Consider the following 22,518-nt stretch of genomic DNA (forward strand, 5'->3'; position numbering starts at 1 on the left):
TTTGTATTTATTTTAACTAGGTAGAATAGTTAGTAAATAGTTATTAACTATTTAATAACTACCTAGCTAAAATAAATACAAAAGTACCTGTAAAATAAAACCTTACCTAAGTTACACTAACACCTAACACTACACTATAATTAAATAAATTAACTTAATTAAACACAATTACCTAAATTAAATTAAATTAGCTAAAGTCCAAAAAAACCAAACACTAAATTACAGAAAACAATAAACAAATTACAGAAATTTAAACTAATTACACCTAATCTAATAGGCCTATTAAAATATAAAAAGCCCCCCCCCCAAAAAAAAAGAAAAAAACCCTAGCCTAAACTACCAATAGCCCTTAAAAGGGCCTTTTGCGGGGCATTGCCCCAAAGTAATTAGCTCTTTTAGCTGTAAAAAAAATACCCACCACCCACATAACCAACCCCCCAAATAAAATACTAACTAAAAAAACCTAAGCTCCCCATTGCTCTGAAAAGGGCATTTGGATTGGCATTGCCCTTAAAGGGGCAGTTAGCTCTTTTGCCGCCCAAAGTCCCTAACCTAAAAATTAAATCCACCCAATACACCCTTAAAAAAAAACTAACACTAACCCAATGAAGATCGACTTTCCGGAAGACGTCTTCATCCAAGCCGGGCGAAGTGTTCCTCCAGATGGGCAGAAGTCTTCATCCAAGCCGGGCAGAAGTGGTCCTCCAGACGGGCAGAAGTCTTCTGTGACGGATACCCCGGCTACCCCGACTGGGTAGTTCTGCCCAACGGGTCCTGCTTCCTCCCTGCCGACTGCAGCTATGTAGCTGGCAAGTGACCACAGCCTGTAGCCACCCCTGATGCCCTACAGCACCAATACTCAGGGTCCCACCCTGTGGCAGACTCCAGCTACCAGACTAGGTAGCTCTGCCAGAGTGTCCTTCCTCTGCCTGGAACAGGCTGCTATGTAGCCCAGGAAAAGTGATTTTAGCTGGAGCTCACCTAAATAACTAGACAGACGAGCATATTCAGGTGAAACGAGAACTGCTTTATTGCACAGAAAACACAGCTTTTATACATTTCCAACACATGGGGGTAGTTACTACACAAATAGAAACAAATATTATACAATGAGACAAACATCAGACAATGGTTAGTTAAACAGATTCTAATCACATCCTGACTTACAAAAGGACAATGAATGACTCACACAATAACAGAAAGACACTTTACACCTAGACTAGATAACAACAGGGATGAGGTTATAGGGGGTAGGGGTTTATTGCACAGAAAACACAGCTTTTAGACATTTCCAAAACATGGGGGTAGTTACTACACAAATAGAAACAAATATTATACAATGAGACAAACATCAGACAATGGTTAGTTAAACAGATGCTAATCACATCCTGACTTACAAAAGGACAATGGACGACTCACACAATTAACAGAAAAACACTTCACACCTAGACTAGATAACAACAGGGGGAAGGTTATAGGGGGTAGGAGTTTAACCCTTGCAGTCTGGTATCCGTGACATCTCCCCCCCTCCAGTTTGGCAGACCCGGCTAGACCCTTAATGGGTCGCCCTGGGGCTGTCCGACGGTGGCCCTCACTTCTCGGTTGCTGGAAGAGGTTATCCCATCTCTCCTGAGCTTGGGGCATCCTGGGGTTTCCTGTGCCCTGGGCGCAGGGATAGTCACATAAGGCAACGTCCCAAACAAGTTTTCTAAGGCCGGCTCCAAAACAATTGCTGTCCCACAAGTTCCAGTGTCCTTAAGTTCTATGGCCACACTGCCTCTCTCTGTGACACTCTGTGACCCACCCACAAACAAAGCTAGTGCCAGTTTCCCAGCTGTATTCCCACCCCAGACCTGAGGGGGAGGTTGCTCCTTGGTGGGGCAGGTAAAGCTCGGGTGCCCAAACATGTGGCACCAACTGTATACACTTTTATCCTCCTTGCCCAATGAAACACCTTGTGACAGACCCTGTGGTCAGAACTAAAAGAATTGACCTTGTGTAGCTGTTTTCTAAAAGACAGGTTTGCTGGCCTCAGCTATTGTGTGCTATAATTACGTTTAAGTGATAAACATTCCATTGTTTAATCACCTCCAGAGTCAGACTGTTGGTGATAAGGACTCCATTGTGTCTTATGTTTACTTGTTATCTGCCTAAGTAAAGTAATGTGATTCTATTGTGGCCTGTCAAAGGGCGTTGTCCCTCCATGTAATGTACAACATTCTTTCAACCCCCCATCTGGGGGGTCAGACCTGCATAAATATTAGGCATAGCCTTTTAATAAATGTCATTCTGTTTTAAACCTGAAAACTGGCTGGGTTGTGAATTGCTGATTCCCTATGCAGGGCATTGTTCATCTGGTATTAACCCTTGGTACACTGTTGGTACTGTAACAATTGGTGGCAAGCGACGGAATGAACCTTATCGCCCAGAAGAGCAACTACACAAGCCAGTAACCTCAGGAAGAGGGGGATTATTACAATACTGACTAAGATGGAAGGAGTACCAGGGACCGAAGGAACCAATGGGCCCAGCATATCAGACAGAACCCCCGAAGAAGCAAGCTTTGATCGGGCGGTTAAAATAAGACTGGCACATTATGGCCCCAACCCATCTGTGGAAATTATCGACCGGGTCATAGCAGCTGTGGAGGCCAACCTACTTCGCCAAAGCGGCGCTGCAGCAGCCCAAGTCACAGCAACCTGAGTGGAAAAGGGAAAAGTAAATTTTGCAGCTTTTAAAAACTTCCTGGAAACAGAAGGAGAGATTGATGGGTACCTTGCGGATTTTGAGAGACAATGTGCACTACACAAGGTACCCGCAGAGGACTGGGTCACGATATTATCCGGAAAATTATCAGGCCGGGCCAGTGAGGCTTTTGGGCCATTCCAGATGAGGAAGTCGGGGATTATAATACTGTAAAAGAGGCTGCTCTCCAGGTATGCGGTTACACCGGAGGCATACCGGAGGCGGTTCAGAGACACTGTTAAATTAGCTGGTGATTCCTACCTTGAGTGGGCATGTAAGGTGCACCGCACAGCAGCAAACTGGATAGCGGGGTGCCAAGCCGTATCTGGGGAAGAGGTTCTGCAGCTATTCCTGTTGGAACATTGCTTTGACAAGTTATCAGCAGGAGTTAGAGAGTGGGTTCGGGACCGTAAACCCTCCCCCCTGCATGAAGCTGCTCGCCTGGCAGATGAGTATACGGATGCCCGCAAACTGGACACTGCTACCACTAAGCCCCCTGCTAGAGTGGAGTACAGACCCCCAGTCACCCCAGCTGCTGCCAGTTACCAAACCCCGGCGCACCGCTATACCACACGGCCTCCGGCCACGAACTACCCTCAGAGAGCCCGGTTCAATTCACGGGGCTATTCACAGCCTATTTGGTGCTTTGGATGTAAGCAACTTGGGCACAAAAGACCAGAGTGTCCCCTAAATGCAGCGAACCAAGCACAGTCCTGGAGAAGACCCCCCGGCGGAATCCCACGTAACCCTCAGCCTGCGGCCCGCTTAGTAGAGGCGCAAGAATGCTGGGGCATCCTACATGAAGCAGACCTTGTGCAAGCTGCCCGCCGGAATAACCGGCAACTGGTTAAAGTGAATGGGAAGGAGGTCAGTGGTCTACGGGATACTGGTGCTACCACGACCTTGCTTCAAAAGAACTTGGTGTCTGAGAAACAGCACACTGGAGACACTGTGACTGTGAGGGTAGCAGGGGGCGCTGTGTTCCGCCTACCTGTTGCCAGGGTACATCTGGATTGGGGAGTGGGCGCTAGACCTGTAAATGTGGGGGTCATGAAGGATTTACCCGCTGATGTTCTCCTTGGAAATAACTTGGCCCCCCTTGTTTCTGCCTACGCTCCTATGGGTCCTGCTGATGTTAACCCTGTGACTACCCGTGCACAGATCCGTGCAGCAGAGACTGACCCACCTGCTGCTAAGCCCCAGGACGCTGAGCTCAGTAAATCTCTATCCGCTATTGATACGTGGAAGTCCCGTTACAATGCGCTGATGAAGGAGAAGAGGAGCGCAGAGGAAAAAGCACGTTTAGAACGTGAATCTCTGCTAGACAAGCTGCACCGACAGACTGCAGACAACACCAGCTTGAGAGTGGGACATGAAACATTAAAGACAAACAGCGACACTTGAGGAGAAGCTGACACTGGCTCATAGTGAGGTGCAGCAACTCAAGGGCACCCTATGTCAGTATGAAGGGATTGTGGATACCTATAAAGAGCAGGTACAAAGGAAGCTGATGAGATTTTGAAGGACTATTTAGCCCTGGTCTGGGCACTGAAGAAGTTGAACCCTTATTTATACAGGCAGGAATTCTCTCTCATAACGGGAATACAGATGGATTGTCCTGGCAAACTGACATGCCTACCACCCGCCAAAGGGTCAAGCCGGGTCTGCCGGAGTGTTCCACAAGGGGGGAGCTATGTGACAGACCCTGTGGTCAGAACTAAAAGAATTGACCTTGTGTAGCTTTGAGAAGCTGTTTTCTAAAAGACAGGTTTGCTGGCCTCAGCTATTGTGTGCTATAATTACGTTTAAGTGATAAACATTCCATTGTTTAATCACCTCCAGAGTCAGACTGTTGGTGATAAGGACTCCATTGTGTCTTATGTTTAACTTGTTATCTGCCTAAGTAAAGTAATGTGATTCTATTGTGGCCTGTCAAAGGGCGTTGTCCCTCCATGTAATGTACAACATTCTTTCAACCCCCCATCTGGGGGGTCAGACCTGCATAAATACTAGGCATAGCCTTTTAATAAATGTCATTCTGTTTTAAACCTGAAAACTGGCTGGGTTGTGAATTGCTGATTCCCTATGCAGGACATTGTTCATCTGGTATTAACCCTTGGTACACTGTTGGTACTGTAACACACCTGCCCCCTGTGAGAAATACTCTGCTACAAGAAAAGGGTAGAGACCCTGCCAAGATACTGAGGGGAGAGTCCGTCTGTCTCTTCTCCCGAGAAGGAGATCTACCGCTGGGGAGGGAGGTCTGCTACCTCCGCTCCATGGGAAACTGTGCTGCTGCTGGGGAGAGAGACCAACTGTCTCCTCTCCCAGAAAGGGATTTGGCCGCAGTGGAGAGATATCGATACCCATCTCTCCCTGCAAGGGCTTCTCTGTAAGGGGAGGGAGGACGACTACTTCTGCTCCCGAAGGATGGTGTGACAAGACCAATCTCAACTGTGCATTGGAGGGCCTGTTATGGAACATTCTTTGGGCTGGAGGTACATGGGCTTAAGGATACCCAGAGACTGCATGGAAATGTGGAATTTTATATGCTGGACACCCCATGTACTTTCATAACTCTGTCTTATGTCCATTTCATCCTGTATCCATAAATACAGGATGGGTACAGGGTGTGAGTGCCCCTTGTGGGAGCAATTGTGACTCTATAAACCATGGGGGCATAAAGGACTTCATAGTTAATAATAAGAGCAGTTCTTGTATTCTGTAATAAGATGTATTTTTTATGTTTCTGTTCTGATTGTGTCTCAGGAGTCTGTCTGGGTAAACTGATTGTGTCCGTGTGTGATTATGTTAACTACACTGCCCAACATCAGATAGTCTGAGTAAATTTTCTTCCTCAGTTAATTAACTTGATATGTTAATCTGTTTTACCTGTGAATAGACAATTGTTTTCTTGTGTTTGATTGTTTAATTGTTTATGCAATGTATCTTTATTGAATCCTGTAAAAGGGCGTTTTCCTCTAGCCATGGAGATAGTTGGATTTATTCCCAATTATCTCCAGGATAGGGAGGAGGGGTTCACTGGTACCAAGGGGAGCGTTTATGCCTGACCCACTGCGATTGGCTAATGTACTATACTTGTCAGCCAGGTGGGAGACCTGCATAAATACTGGGCATATAGCCCTCAATAAAACACATTCTATTTTACCCTCAAGATGGAGCTTGGTCTCGTGTTTGGGGGGAATTAACTGGGTTTGTGTGTTGCTGATCCCGTATTCAGGGCATCTTTCATCAGGTATTAACCCTTGATATCCGGGTTATACCATAACAGATGGATCTGCCGCTGGGGAGAGAGAATGCGTCCTCTCCCAGAAAGGGGTTCTGTTTATGGGGAGGGAGGATGACTACCTCCGCTCCCAGGGGATGGCTCTGCCGCTGGGGAGAGAGACCGACTGTCTCCTCTCCCGGGTACTGGCTCTTCCGCTGGGGAGAGAGACCGTCTGTCTCCTCTCCCGGGAAAGGGTTCTGTTTACGGGGAGGGAGGATGACTACCTCCACTCCCAGGGGATGGCTCTGCCACTGGGGAGAGAGACTGACTGTCTCCTCTCTCGGGGCTCCTGGCTCTGCTGCTGGGGAGAGAGACTGCGTCCTCTCCCAGAAAGGGGTTCTGTTTACGGGAAGGGAGGATGACTACCTCCGCTCCCAGGGGATGGCTCTGCCGCTGGGGAGTGAGACCGACTGTCTCCTCTCCCGGCTCCTGGCTCTGCCGCTGGGGAGGGAGACTGACTGTCTCCTCTCCCAGGAAGGAGTTCGGCTTATGGGGAGGGAGGACGACTACCTCCGCTCCCAGGGGATGGCTCTGCCGCTGGTGAGAGAGACCGACTGTCTCCTCTCCTGGCTCTGCCGCTGGGGAGAGAGAGACTGACTGTCTCCTCTCCTGGGAAGGGGATCTGCTGCTGGGGAGAGTTATTGACATCCATCTCTCCCTGCAAGGGGTTCTCTGTAAGGGGAGGGAGGACGACTTCCTCCTCTCCCTGGTTTCCTGGAGCTGTTACAGGTGCTGGGCAGAGGCCGGCGGCTCTCTGCCCTGTTGCCAGTGCTTCTGCTAGGGTGGCTCCCTTGTCCAAGTCCATAAGCTCTGGGCCCAGCTGCTGATCTGTATCTAGCAGCTCGTTGTCGCTTATGCTCTGTTGCCTATTCTCTAAGGCCAACCTCCATGATTCCCAGACTGCTGTATCATAGCTCCCTGCAGGCTCTGTGGCATGCTGTTTAACGCAATCTATCAGTCTTTTGTGTCTCTGTTCCATCTCCAATTCCATGCCACATATATAATCCAAATCGGCTTGCAGCCAGGGTACCCCTGAGAGACTCAGCAGGCTCCCTTGGTACTCACAAATGTCCTTAAGTCTCCACTCCTCCTGACTCCCAAAATCTGGGTCCTCTGCCATTAGTTCAAATAGTAATACAGGGCCGCCGTTACCAAAGCCCTCTGTGGGGACACCATCACCCAGCCATGGTCACACTTGCATAGCATACCATCGGAGGGCCCTGTAGCTGTCATCCAGAACCATCTCCTCCTGGACCAGTCCACTCCTTAGGAGCTTGGTTCCCATAGTTACCGGCTACTGTGGCACGTCTCCTCTGTCGGCAGAAACTGTGATAGAAGCAGATCCCACCGCTGCCACCAATGTGATGGATACCCCGGCTACCCCGACTGTGTAGCTCCGCCCAACGGGTCCTGCTTCTTCCCTGCCGACTGCAGCTATGTAGATGGCAAGTGACCACAGCCTGTAGCCACCCCTGATGCCCGACAGCACCAGTGCTCAGGGTCCCACCCTGTGGCAGACTCCAGCTACCAGACTAGGTAGCTCTGCCAGAGTGTCCTTCCTCTGCCTGGAACAGGCTGCTATGTAGCCCAGGAAAAGTGATTTTAGCTGGAGCTCACCTAAATAACTAGACAGACTAGCATATTCAGGTGAAACAAGAAATGCTTTATTGCACAGAAAACACAGCTTTTATACATTTCCAACACATGGGGGTAGTTACTACACAAATAGAAACAAATATTATACAATGAGACAAACATCAGACAATGGTTAGTTAAACAGATTCTAATCACATCCTGACTTACTAAAGGACAATGAATGACTCACACAATAACAAAAATACACTTTACTCCTAGACTAGATAACACTAGGGGTGAGGTTATAGGGGGTAGGGGTTTATTGCACAGAAAACACAGCTTTTATACATTTCCAACACATGGGGGTAGTTACTACACAAATAGAAAAAATATTATACAATGAGACAAACATCAGACAATGGTTAGTTAAACAGATGCTAATCACATCCTGACTTACAAAAGGAAAATGGATGACTCACACAATTAACAGAAAAACACTTCACACCTAGACTAGATAACAACAGGGGGAAGGTTATAGGGGGTAGGGGTTTAACCCTTGCAGCCTGGTATCCGTGACATCTTCATCCAGACGGCATCTTTTATCTTCATCCATCAAGCGCAGAGCGGGTCCATCTTCAAGACATCCGACGCGGAGCATCCTCTTCATCTGACGACTAAAACAGAATGAAGGTACCTTTAAGTGATGTCATCCAAGATGGCGTCCCTTAGATTCTGATTGGCTGATAGAATTCTATCAGCCAATCAGAATTAAGGTAGAAAAAAATCATATTGGCTGATGCAATCAGTCAATAGGATTGAAGTTCAATCCTATTGGCTGATCCAATCAGCACATAGGATTGAGCTCACATTCTATTGGCTAATTGGATCAGCTAATAGGATTTAGAGGACCACTTCTGCCCGGCTTGGATGAAGACTTCTGCCCGTCTGGAGGACCACTTTGCCCCGTCTTGGATGAAAACGTCTCCCGGTAAGTCGATCTTCAGGGGGTTAGTGTTAGGTTTTTTTAAGGGTGTATTGGGTGGGTTTTATTTTTAGGTTAGGGACTTTGTGCGGCAAAAGAGCTAACTGCCCTTTTAAGGGCAATGCCCATCCAAATGCCCTTTTCAGGGCAATGGGGAGCTTAGGTTTTTTTAGTTAGTATTTTATTTGGGGGTTGGTTGTGTGGGTGATGGGTTTTACTGTTGGGGGGTTGTTTGTATTTTTACAGGTAAAAGAGCTGATTACTTTGGGGCAATGCCCCGCAAAAGGCCCTTTTAAGGGCTATTGGTAGTTTAGTTTAGGCTAGGGTTTTTTTTTTTTTGGGGGGGGGCTTTTTTTATTTTAATAGGGCTATTAGATTAGGTGTAATTAGTTTAAATATCTGTAATTTGTTTATTATTTTCTGTAATTTAATGGGATTTTTTTGTACTTTAGGTAATTTAATTTAATTTAGCTAATTGTATGCAATTTATTTAATTGTATTTAATTTAGTTAATTTATTTAATTATAGTGTAGTGTTAGGTGTAATTGTAACTTAGGTTAGGTTTTATTTTACAGGTACTTTTGTATTTATTTTAGCTAGGTAGTTATTAAATAGTAAATAACTATTTACTAACTATTCTACCTAGTTAAAATAAATACAAACTTGCCTGTAAAATAAAAATAAATACTAAGATAGCTACAATGTAACTATTAGTTATATTATAGCTAGCTTGGGGTTTATTTTATAGGTAAGTATTTAGCTTTAAATAGGAATAATTTAGTTAATGATAGGAATTTTTAGTTAGATTTCTTTTAATTATATTTTAGTTAGGGGGTGTTAGGGTTAGACTTAGATTTAGGGGTTAATAACTTTATTATAGTGGCAGCGACGTTGGGGGCGGCAGATTAGGGGTTAATAAATGTAGGTAGGTGGCAGCGATGTTTGGGACGGAAGATTAGGGGTTAATAATATTTAACTAGCGTTTGCGAGGCAGGAGTGTGGCGGTTTAGGAGTTAATATATTTATTGTAGTGGCGGCGATGTCTGGTTCGGCAGATTAGGGGTTAAAATATTTATTTTAGTGTTTGCGATGTAGGAGGGCCTCGGTTTAGGGGTTAATAGGTAGTTTATGGGGGTTAGTGTACTTTTTAGCACTTTAGTTAAGAGTTATATGCTACGGCTTTGTAGTGTAAAACTATTAACTACTGACTTTAAAATGCGGTACCAGTCTTGACAGGAGAGGGTCTACCGCTCACTTTTTGGCAGACTCGTAATACCGGCGCTATGCAGGTCCCTTTGAAAAAAGAGGATACACAATTTACATAAGATGATTTGCAGTATTGCCAAGTCTGGCCAAAAAAGTGAGCGGTACACCTGTACCTGCAAGACTCGTAATACCAGCGGGCGTAAAAAAGCAGCGTTAGGACCTCTTAAGGCTGCTTTTTTACCCTAACGCAAAACTTGTAATCTAGGTGTCAATAACTGTGACAGACCCCTCTGTCCTGGAACTATGTGACTCTCCTGGTTAATTTGTGTGGATTCGTATGATTTCCTATCTGTACTTCCCCGTTCGTTTATTCTTTTTTTAATCTCCCGAACACCACTGAAACTGCCAACCTCCCTACGGATTCTGGATTCTGGCATTATGTTTGTCACCCTGTGCCCATTATAGGTACAGGGTGTGAATCCAACAGTACTAAAGGGGTTAACTCTCTCCTTGTTCAGTTTTTGAGAAACTGTATTTTCTGATACAGGTTTCCTGGCATCAGCTATTGTTTACTGTAATTAGGTTTAGGTGATACGCTTTCACCTTGTGTAATCCCCTCCAGAGTCCAGACTGCTAGGTGCCATAAAGGAATCGTTTGTTTTGTTTTCTTGTGTTTGTTTTGTTTTCTTGTTTTTGATTGTTTAATTGTTTATGTAATGTATTTTTATTGTATCCTGTAAAAGGGCGTTTTTCCTCTAGCCATGGAGATAATTGGATTTCTTACCAATTATCTCCAGGATAGAGAGGAGGGGTTTACTGGTACCAGGTGGGAGACCTGCTTAAATACCGGGCTTGTAGCCCTCAATAAAGATATTCCTGTTTTACCCTCAAGACGGAGCTTGGTCTCGTGTTTGGGGGGAATTGCTACTTTGAATTATTCTTTTGCCTGTTCCATGAGAGAAGGATTTCATGTATTTTCCCCTTTCGGTGTATTAACTGGGTTCATGTGTTGCTATTCCCGTATTAAGGGCATCTTTCATCTGGTATTAACCCTCGATATCCGGGCTATACCATAACAACTGGTGGCAAGTGACGGGATGGTCCTCATCGCCCAGAAGAGCAACTACACATCCGGACCTAATGAGAGTACTGTATGAAAGGCTGAAAAGAGCTACCCTTAAAGACCTGCTAGAACAATGGGGCCGACAAGCCAGTAACCTCAGGAAGAGGGAGATTATTACAATACTGACCGAGATGGACGGAGTACCAGGGACCGAAGGAACCAATGGGCCCAGCATATCAGTCAGAACCCCCGAAGAAGCAAGCTTTGACCGGGCGGTTAAAATAAGACTGGCACATTATGGCCCCAACCCGACTACAGAAATTATCGACCGGGTCATAGCAGCTGTGGAGGCCAACCTACTTCGCCAAAGAGGCGCTGCAGCAGCCCAAGTCACAGCAACCCCAGTGGAAAAGAAAAAAGTAAATTTTGCAGCTTTTAAAAACTTCCTGGAAACAGAAGGAGAGATTGATGGGTACCTTGTGGATTTTGAGAGGCAATGTGCCCTACACAAGGTACCCGCAGAGGACTGGGTCATGATATTATCCGGAAAATTATCTGGCCGGGCCAGCGAGGCTTTTCGGGCCATTCCAGATGAGGAAGTCGGGGATTATAATGCTGTAAAAGAGGCTCTGCTCTCCAGGTATGCGATTACACCAGAGGCATACAGGAGACGGTTCAGAGACACTGTTAAACTAGCTGGAGATTCCTACGTTGAGTGGGCATGTAAGGTGCACCGCACAGCAGCTCACTGGATGGCGGGGTGCCAAGCCGTATCCAGGGAAGAGGTGCTGCAGCTATTCCTGTTGGAACATTGCTTCAACAAGTTATCCGCAGGAGTTAGAGAGTGGGTTCGGGACCGTAAACCCTCCACCCTGCATGAAGCTGCTCGACTGGCAGATGAGTATACGGATGCCCGCAAACTGGACACTGCTACCACTAAGCCCCTTGCCAGAGTGGAGTACAGACCCACAGTCACGCCAGCAGCTACCAGTTACCAACCTCCGGTGCACCGCTCAAAAACACGGCCTCCAGCCACGAACTATCCTCAGACAGCCCGGTTCAACTCACGGGACTACTCACAGCCTATTCGGTGCTTTGGATGTAAGAAACTAGGGCACAAAAGACCGGAGTGTCCCCTAAACACAGCGAACCAAGCACAGTCCTGGAGGAGACCCGCCGGCGGAAACCCATGTAACCCCCGGCCTGCGGCCCACTACGAAGAGGAGCAAGAATGCTGGGGCATCCTACATGAAGCCGACCCTGTGCAAGCTGCCCACCGGAATAACCGGCAACTGGTTAAAGTGAATGGGAAGGAGGTCAGTGGTCTACGGGATACTGGTGCTACCATGACCTTGCTCCAAAAGAACTTGGTGTCTGAGAACCAGCACACCGGAGATACTGTGGCTGTGAGGGTAGCAGGGGGCGCTGTGTTCCACCTACCTGTTGCCCAGGTACATTTGGATTGGGGAAGGGGCGCTAGACCTGTAAATGTGGGGGTCATGAAGGACTTACCTGCTGATGTTCTCCTTGGAAATAACTTGGCCCCCCTTGTTTCTGCCTACGCTCCCATGGGTCCCACCGATGTTAACCCTGTGACTACCCATGCCCAGATCCGTGCCACAGAGACTGACCCACCTGCTGCTGAGCCCCAGGACGCTGAGCTCAGTAAATCTCTATCCGCTATTGATACGTGGAAGTCCCGTTACAATGCGCTGATGAAGGAGAAGAGTCAAGTAGAGGATGAAATGATCACGTTAAACAATCACGTAACAGTGCTAGCGGGAGAGAAGAGGAGCGCAGAGGAAAAAGCGCGTTTAGAACTGGAATCTCTGCTAGATAAGCTGCACCGACAGACCGCAGAAAACACCAGCTTCAGAGTGGAACATGAAACATTAAAGACAAACTTAGCGACACTGGAGGAGAAGCTGACGCTGGCCCATAGTGAGGTGCAGCAGCTCAAGGGCAACCTACGTCAATATGAAGGGCTTGTGGATACCTATAAAGAGCAGGTACAAAAAACTCGTAAAGAAGCAGATGAGATTTTGAAGGACTGTTTAGCCCTAGTCTGGGCACTGAAGAAGTTGAACCCTTATTTATACGGACAGGAATTCTCTCTCATAACGGGAATACAGATGGATTGTCCCTGCAAACTGACATTCCTACCACCTCCTAGTCCGGTCATCCCCAAGTTGACCCGCCAAAGGGTCAAGCCGGGTCTGCCGGAGTGTCCCACCAGGAGGGAGCCGTGTGACAGACCCCTCTGTCAGTACTGGAAGGGTTAACTTTGTTCAGCTTTGAGAAGCTATTTTCTAAAGACAGGTTTTCTGGCAGCATCTATTGTGTACTGTAATTAGGTTTATGTGATAAGCATTCACATTGTTTAATCACCTCCAGAAAGCAGACTTCCAAGTAATAAGAAGGACTCCATTGTATTCTTGTGTTTAAATTGTTTATTTGGTTAAGTAATGTAATTCTATTGTATCATGTCAAAGGGCGTCTTCCCTCTATCTAATGTAAAATACTCTTCCAACCCCCCATCTGGTCTCAGACCTGCATAAATACTGGGCATATAGCCCTCAATAAAGTACATTCTGTTTTTACCTTCAAGATGGAGCCTGGTCTCATGTTTGGGGGGAATTAGTTGGGTTTGTGTGTGTTGCTGATCCCACATTCAGGGCATCTTTCATCAGGTATTAACCCTTGGTATCCGGGTTATACCATAACACCAGTGATCAGTAAACGTGCATTACATACGTGTGATTATACCAGTGATCAATAAACGTACATTACACATGTGTGATTATACCAGTGATCAGTAAACGTACATTACACATGTGTGATTATACCATTGATCAGTAAACGTACATTACATACGTGTGATTATACCAGTGATCCGAAAATGTACATTACATACGTGTGATTATACCAGTGATCAGTAAATGCACATTACATATGTGTGATTATACCAGTGATCAGTAAACGTACATTAAATGTGTGTGATTATACCAGTGATCAGTAAACGTACATTAAATGTGTGTGATTATACCAGTGATCAGTAAACGTACATTACATATGTGTGATTATACCAGTGATCAGTAAACGTACGGATTATACCAGTGATCAGTACACGTACGGATTATACCAGTGATCAGTAAATGTACATTACACATGTGTGATTATACCAGTGATCAGTAAACGTACATTACATACGTGTGATTATACCAGTGATCAGTAAACGTACATTACATACGTGTGATTATACCAGTGATCAGTAAATGTACATTACATACGTGTGATTATACCAGTGAGCAGTAAACGTACATTATATATGTGTGATTATACCAGTAATCAGTAAACGTACATCACATACATGTGATTATACCAGTGATCAGTAAACATACATTACATGTGTGTGATTATACCAATGATCAGTAAATGTACATTACATACGTGTGATTATACCAGTGATCAGTAAAAGTACATTACATACGTGTGTGATTATACCAGTGATCAGTAAATGTACATTACATACATGTGATTATACCAGTGATCAGTAATCATACATTACATAGTGTGATTATACCAGTGATCAGTAAACATACCTTACACACGTGTGATTATACCAGTGATCAGTAAACGTACATTACACATGTGTGATTATACCAGTGATCAGTAAACGTACATTACACATGTGTGATTATACCAGTGATCAGTAAACGTACATTACATACGTGTGATTACACCAGTGATCAGTAAACATACATTACATACATGTGATTATACCAGTGATCAGTAAACGTACATTACACATATATGTGATTATACCAGTGATCAGTAAATGTACATTACATACGTGTGATTATACCAGTGATCAGTAAACGTACATTACACATATATGTGATTATACCAGTGATCAGTAAACGTACATTACATATGTGTGATTATACCAGTGATCAGTAAACATACATTACATGTGTGTGATTATACCAGTGATCAGTAAACGTACATTACATACGTGTGATTATACCAGTGATTAGTAAACATACATTACATACATGTGATTATACCAGTGATCAGTAAACATACATTTCATGTGTGTGATTATACCAGTGATCAGTAAACGTACATTACACATATATGTGATTATACCAGTGATCAGTAAACATACATTACATGTGTGTGATTATACCAGTGATCAGTAAATGTACATTACATACGTGTGATTATACCAGTGATCAGTAAACGTACATTACATACGTGTGATTATATCAGTGATCAGTAAACATACATTACATACGTGTGATTATACCAGTGATCAGTAAACGTACATTACATACGTGTGATTATACCAGTGATCAGTAAACGTACATTACATACGTGTGATTATACCAGTGATCAGTAAACGTACATTACATACGTGTGATTATACCAGTGATCAGTAAACGTACATTACACATATATGTGATTATACCAGTGATCAGTAAACATACATTACATGTGTGTGATTATACCAGTGATCAGTAAACGTACATTACATACGTGTGATTATACCAGTGATCAGTAAACGTACATTACACATATATGTGATTATACCAGTGATCAGTAAACATACATTACATGTGTGTGATTATACCAGTGATCAGTAAACGTACATTACATACGTGTGATTATACCAGTGATCAGTAAATGTACATTACACACGTGTGATTATACCAGTGATCAGTAAACATACATTACATACATGTGATTATACCAGTGATCAGTAAACATACATTACATACATGTGATTATACCAGTGATCAGTAAACGTACATTACATACGTGTGATTATACCAGTGATTAGTAAACATACATTACATGTGTGTGATTATACCAGTGATCAGTAAACGTACATTACATACGTGTGATTATACCAGTGATTAGTAAACATACATTACATACATGTGATTATACCAGTGATCAGTAAACGTACATTACACATATATGTGATTATACCAGTGATCAGTAAACGTACATTACACATATATGTGATTATACCAGTGATCAGTAAACATACATTACATGTGTGTGATTATACCAGTGATCAGTAAACGTACATTACATACGTGTGATTATACCAGTGATCAGTAAATGTACATTACACACGTGTGATTATACCAGTGATCAGTAAATGTACATTACACACGTGTGATTATTCCAGTGATCATTAAGTAAACATACATTACATATGTGTGATTATACCAGTGATCAGTAAATGTACATTTCATACGTGTGATTATACCAGTGATCAGTAAACGTACATTACATATGTGTGATTATACCAGTGATCAGTAAACGTACATTACATATGTGTGATTATACCAGTGATCAGTAAACATACATTACATATGTGTGATTATACCAGTGATCAGTAAACGTACATTACATACGTGTGATTATACCAGTGATCAGTAAACGTACATTACATATGTGTGATTATACCAGTGATCAGTAAACATACATTACATACATGTGATTATACCAGTGATCAGTAAACGTACATTACATACGTGTGATTATACCAGTGATTAGTAAACATACATTACATGTGTGTGATTATACCAGTGATCAGTAAACGTACATTACATACGTGTGATTATACCAGTGATTAGTAAACATACATTACATACATGTGATTATACCAGTGATCAGTAAACGTACATTACACATATATGTGATTATACCAGTGATCAGTAAACGTACATTACACATATATGTGATTATACCAGTGATCAGTAAACATACATTACATACGTGTGATTATACCAGTGATCAGTAAATGTACATTACACACGTGTGATTATACCAGTGATCAGTAAATGTACATTACACACGTGTGATTATTCCAGTGATCATTAAGTAAACATACATTACATATGTGTGATTATACCAGTGATCAGTAAACGTACATTACATATGTGTGATTATACCAGTGATCAGTAAACGTACATTACATATGTGTGATTATACCAGTGATCAGTAAACATACATTACATACGTGTGATTATACCAGTGATCAGTAAACGTACATTACATATGTGTGATTATACCAGTGATCAGTAAACGTACATTACATATGTGTGATTATACCAGTGATCAGTAAACATACATTACATACGTGTGATTATACCAGTGATCAGTAAACGTACATTACATACGTGTGATTATACCAGTGATCAGTAAATGTACATTACACACGTGTGATTATACCAGTGATCAGTAAATGTACATTACACACGTGTGATTATTCCAGTGATCATTAAGTAAACATACATTACATATGTGTGATTATACCAGTGATCAGTAAATGTACATTTCATACGTGTGATTATACCAGTGATCAGTAAACGTACATTACATATGTGTGATTATACCAGTGATCAGTAAACGTACATTACATATGTGTGATTATACCAGTGATCAGTAAACATACATTACATATGTGTGATTATACCAGTGATCAGTAAACGTACATTACATACGTGTGATTATACCAGTGATCAGTAAACGTACATTACATATGTGTGATTATACCAGTGATCAGTAAACATACATTACATACGTGTGATTATACCAGTGATCAGTAAATGTACATTTCATACGTGTGATTATTCCAGTGATCAGTAAACGTACATTACATATGTGTGATTATACCAGTGATCAGTAAATGTACATTAAACACGTGTGATTATACCAGTGATCAGTAAACATACATTACATACGTGTGATTATACCAGTGATCAGTAAACGTACATTACACATGTGTGATTATACCAGTGATCAGTAAACATACATTACATACATGTGATTATACCAGTGATCAGTAAACGTACATTAAACACGTGTGATTATACCAGTGATCAGTAAACATACATTACATACGTGTGATTATACCAGTGATCAGTAAACGTACATTACATACGTGTGATTATACCAGTGATCAGTAAACATACATTACATACATGTGATTATACCAGTGATCAGTAAACATACATTACATACGTGTGATTATACCAGTGATCAGTAAACGTACATTACACATATATGTGATTATACCAGTGATCAGTAAATGTACATTAAACACGTGTGATTATACCAGTGATCAGTAAACATACATTACATATGTGTGATTATACCAGTGATCAGTAAATGTACATTAAACACGTGTGATTATACCAGTGATCAGTAAACATACATTACATATGTGTGATTATACCAGTGATCAGTAAATGTACATTAAACACGTGTGATTATACCAGTGATCAGTAAACATACATTACATACGTGTGATTATACCAGTGATCAGTAAACGTACATTACATACGTGTGATTATACCAGTGATCAGTAAACATACATTACATACATGTGATTATACCAGTGATCAGTAAACGTACATTACATACATGTGATTATACCAGTGATCAGTAAACATACATTACATACATGTGATTATACCAGTGATCAGTAAACGTACATTACACATATATGTGATTATACCAGTGATCAGTAAACGTACATTACATACGTGTGATTATACCAGTGATCAGTAAACATACATTACATACATGTGATTATACCAGTGATCAGTAAACGTACATTACACATATATGTGATTATACCAGTGATCAGTAAACGTACATTACACATATATGTGATTATACCAGTGATCAGTAAATGTACATTAAACACGTGTGATTATTCCAGTGATCAGTAAGTAAACATACATTACATATGTGTGATTATACCAGTGATCAGTAAATGTACATTTCATACGTGTGATTATTCCAGTGATCAGTAAACGTACATTACATACGTGTGATTATTCCAGTGATCAGTAAACGTACATTACATATGTGTGATTATTCCAGTGATCAGTAAACGTACATTACATGTGTGTGATTATACCAGTGATCAGTAAACGTACATTACATACTTGTGATTATACCAGTGATCAGTAAACGTACATTACACATATATGTGATTATACCAGTGATCAGTAAACGTACATTACACATATATGTGATTATACCAGTGATCAGTAAACGTACATTACATACGTGTGATTATTCCAGTGATCAGTAAACGTACATTACATATGTGTGATTATTCCAGTGATCAGTAAACGTACATTACATGTGTGTGATTATACCAGTGATCAGTAAACATACATTACATACATGTGATTATACCAGTGATCAGTAAACGTACATTACATACATGTGATTATACCAGTGATCAGTAAACATACATTACATACATGTGATTATACCAGTGATCAGTAAACATACATTACATACGTGTGATTATACCAGTGATCAGTAAACATACATTACATACATGTGATTATACCAGTGATCAGTAAACGTACATTACACATATATGTGATTATACCAGTGATCAGTAAACGTACATTACACATATATGTGATTATACCAGTGATCAGTAAATGTACATTAAACACGTGTGATTATTCCAGTGATCAGTAAGTAAACGTACATTACATATGTGTGATTATTCCAGTGATCAGTAAACGTACATTACATACGTGTGATTATACCAGTGATCAGTAAACATACATTACATACATGTGATTATACCAGTGATCAGTAAACGTACATTACACATATATGTGATTATACCAGTGATCAGTAAACGTACATTACACATATATGTGATTATACCAGTGATCAGTAAATGTACATTAAACACGTGTGATTATTCCAGTGATCAGTAAGTAAACATACATTACATATGTGTGATTATACCAGTGATCAGTAAATGTACATTTCATACGTGTGATTATTCCAGTGATCAGTAAACGTACATTACATACGTGTGATTATTCCAGTGATCAGTAAACGTACATTACATATGTGTGATTATTCCAGTGATCAGTAAACGTACATTACATGTGTGTGATTATACCAGTGATCAGTAAACGTACATTACATACGTGTGATTATACCAGTGATCAGTAAACGTACATTACACATATATGTGATTATACCAGTGATCAGTAAACGTACATTACACATATATGTGATTATACCAGTGATCAGTAAACGTACATTACATACGTGTGATTATACCAGTGATCAGTAAACGTACATTACATACGTGTGATTATACCAGTGATCAGTAAACGTACATTACATACGTGTGATTATACCAGTGATTAGTAAACATACATTACATACATGTGATTATACCAGTGATCAGTAAACGTACATTACACATATATGTGATTATATCAGTGATCAGTAAACGTACATTACACATATATGTGATTATACCAGTGATCAGTAAACGTACATTACATATGTGTGATTATACCAGTGATCAGTAAACATACATTACATGTGTGTGATTATACCAGTGATCAGTAAACGTACATTACATACGTGTGATTATACCAGTGATCAGTAAACATACATTACATGTGTGTGATTATACCAGTGATCAGTAAACATACATTACATACGTGTGATTATACCAGTGATCAGTAAATGTACATTACACACGTGTGATTATACCAGTGATCAGTAAACATACATTACTTACATGTGATTATACCAGTGATCAGTAAACGTACATTACATACGTGTGATTATACCAGTGATCAGTAAATGTACATTACATACGTGTGATTATACCAGTGATCAGTAAATGTACATTTCATACGTGTGATTATTTCAGTGATCAGTAAACTTACATTACATATGTGTGATTATACCAGTGATCAGTAAATGTACATTAAACACGTGTGATTATACCAGTGATCAGTAAACATACATTACATACGTGTGATTATACCAGTGATCAGTAAACGTACATTACACATATATGTGATTATACCAGTGATCAGTAAACGTACATTACACATATATGTGATTATACCAGTGATCAGTAAATGTACATTAAACACGTGTGATTATACCAGTGATCAGTAAACATACATTACATACGTGTGATTATACCAGTGATCAGTAAACGTACATTACACATATATGTGATTATACCAGTGATCAGTAAACATACATTACATATGTGTGATTATTCCAGTGATCAGTAAACATACATTACATACGTGTGATTATTCCAGTGATCAGTAAACGTACATTACATATGTGTGATTATTCCAGTGATCAGTAAATGTACATTACACACGTGTGATTATACCAGTGATCAGTAAATGTACATTACACACGTGTGATTATACCAGTGATCAGTAAGTAAACATACATTACATATGTGTGATTATACCAGTGATCAGTAAATGTACATTTCATACGTGTGATTATTCCAGTGATCAGTAAACGTACATTACACATATATGTGATTATTCCAGTGATCAGTAAACGTACATTACATATGTGTGATTATTCCAGTGAGCAGTAAACGTACATTATATATGTGTGATTATACCAGTAATCAGTAAACGTACATTACATACGTGTGATTATTCCAGTGATCAGTAAACGTACATTACATATGTGTGATTATTCCAGTGATCAGTAAACGTACATTACATATGTGTGATTATTCCAGTGATCAGTAAACGTACATTACATATGTGTGATTATACCAGTGATCAGTAAATGTACATTAAACACGTGTGATTATACCAGTGATCAGTAAACATACATTACATACGTGTGATTATACCAGTGATCTGTAAACATTTGCTACACATTTTTTTCTGCCCTCACACTATTTGGCAATTGTTGCTGTCATTGGGTACAGGAGTGTACAGGGTATTCATGATCTCCTGACAACTACTCTATCTCATTCACAGGATTTGAGTCTGTTAATTTGGTGAACGGATCTGGCGGCTGTGACGGGATTATAGAAATGAGCGGTAACGGAACACGTGGCAGAGTCTGTGCCTGGAACTTCGACTTACCTGAAGCTGCAGCCATTTGCAGACTGCTTGGATGTGGGCCACTAGTGAGAGTCCAGGAGTATATGATGAAGCCTGAGTCTGACGTTGTGACGGTGGAGAAGGTTTCCTGCTCCGGGAGAGAGACTGGCATATCACAGTGTATTATGAGCCTGTGGAGCACTGAGGCATGTTTCCTTAATGTTCATGCTGGAATCGTCTGCTCAGAGTCAGGTGTGGTATTATACACAGAATGTCACACTATACACAACTTACTAAAGGGACAGTCTACTCCAGAATTTGTATTGTTTAAACAGATAGATCATCCATTTGTTGCCCTGTTTTGGATAACCAACATGATTAAATAATGTGTTTCTTTCCAATGGCTTGGAGATTCCACAATTCCATTCATTTCTGTTGGGAATTCAACTCCTGGCCACCAGAAGTAGGTAAAGACACCCCAGCAAAGCTTAAGTATCCCTCCCACTTCCTATAATCCACTAAAACTCTAAAACATAATAAAAAATATTATGTATGTTATTAGCTTGTGATGATAGCGTTCATTTTATAAATGTATATTTTCAGGGTACAGATATTTTTCCATTATTTTTTGTTACATAGCCTGAAAAATACATTTATAAAATGAACGCTATCATCACAAGCTATCATACAAATATTTTGTGTGTATGCTTAATTATTTATGTTATTTAACATCACCCTCCTTATGAAACAAATATGG

The 22,518-nt window shown here is 41.3% G+C and overlaps 1 protein-coding gene across 2 annotated transcripts in view; it reads left to right on the top strand.

Annotated features, from left to right (window-relative positions):
- The window catches only part of LOC128655839 (deleted in malignant brain tumors 1 protein), a 788,593-nt gene that overhangs the window by 528,736 nt on the left and 237,339 nt on the right, over nucleotides 1-22,518 (top strand). For both annotated transcript variants that reach the window (XM_053709399.1, XM_053709400.1), the window contains exon 4: nucleotides 21,696-22,013. In XM_053709399.1, coding sequence (XP_053565374.1) covers nucleotides 21,696-22,013 — 318 coding nt within the window. The remainder of the gene's footprint in view (nucleotides 1-21,695; nucleotides 22,014-22,518) is intronic.

This window comes from Bombina bombina, chromosome 4, assembly GCF_027579735.1.
Source record: "Bombina bombina isolate aBomBom1 chromosome 4, aBomBom1.pri, whole genome shotgun sequence".
NCBI classification, from domain to species: domain Eukaryota; kingdom Metazoa; phylum Chordata; class Amphibia; order Anura; family Bombinatoridae; genus Bombina; species Bombina bombina.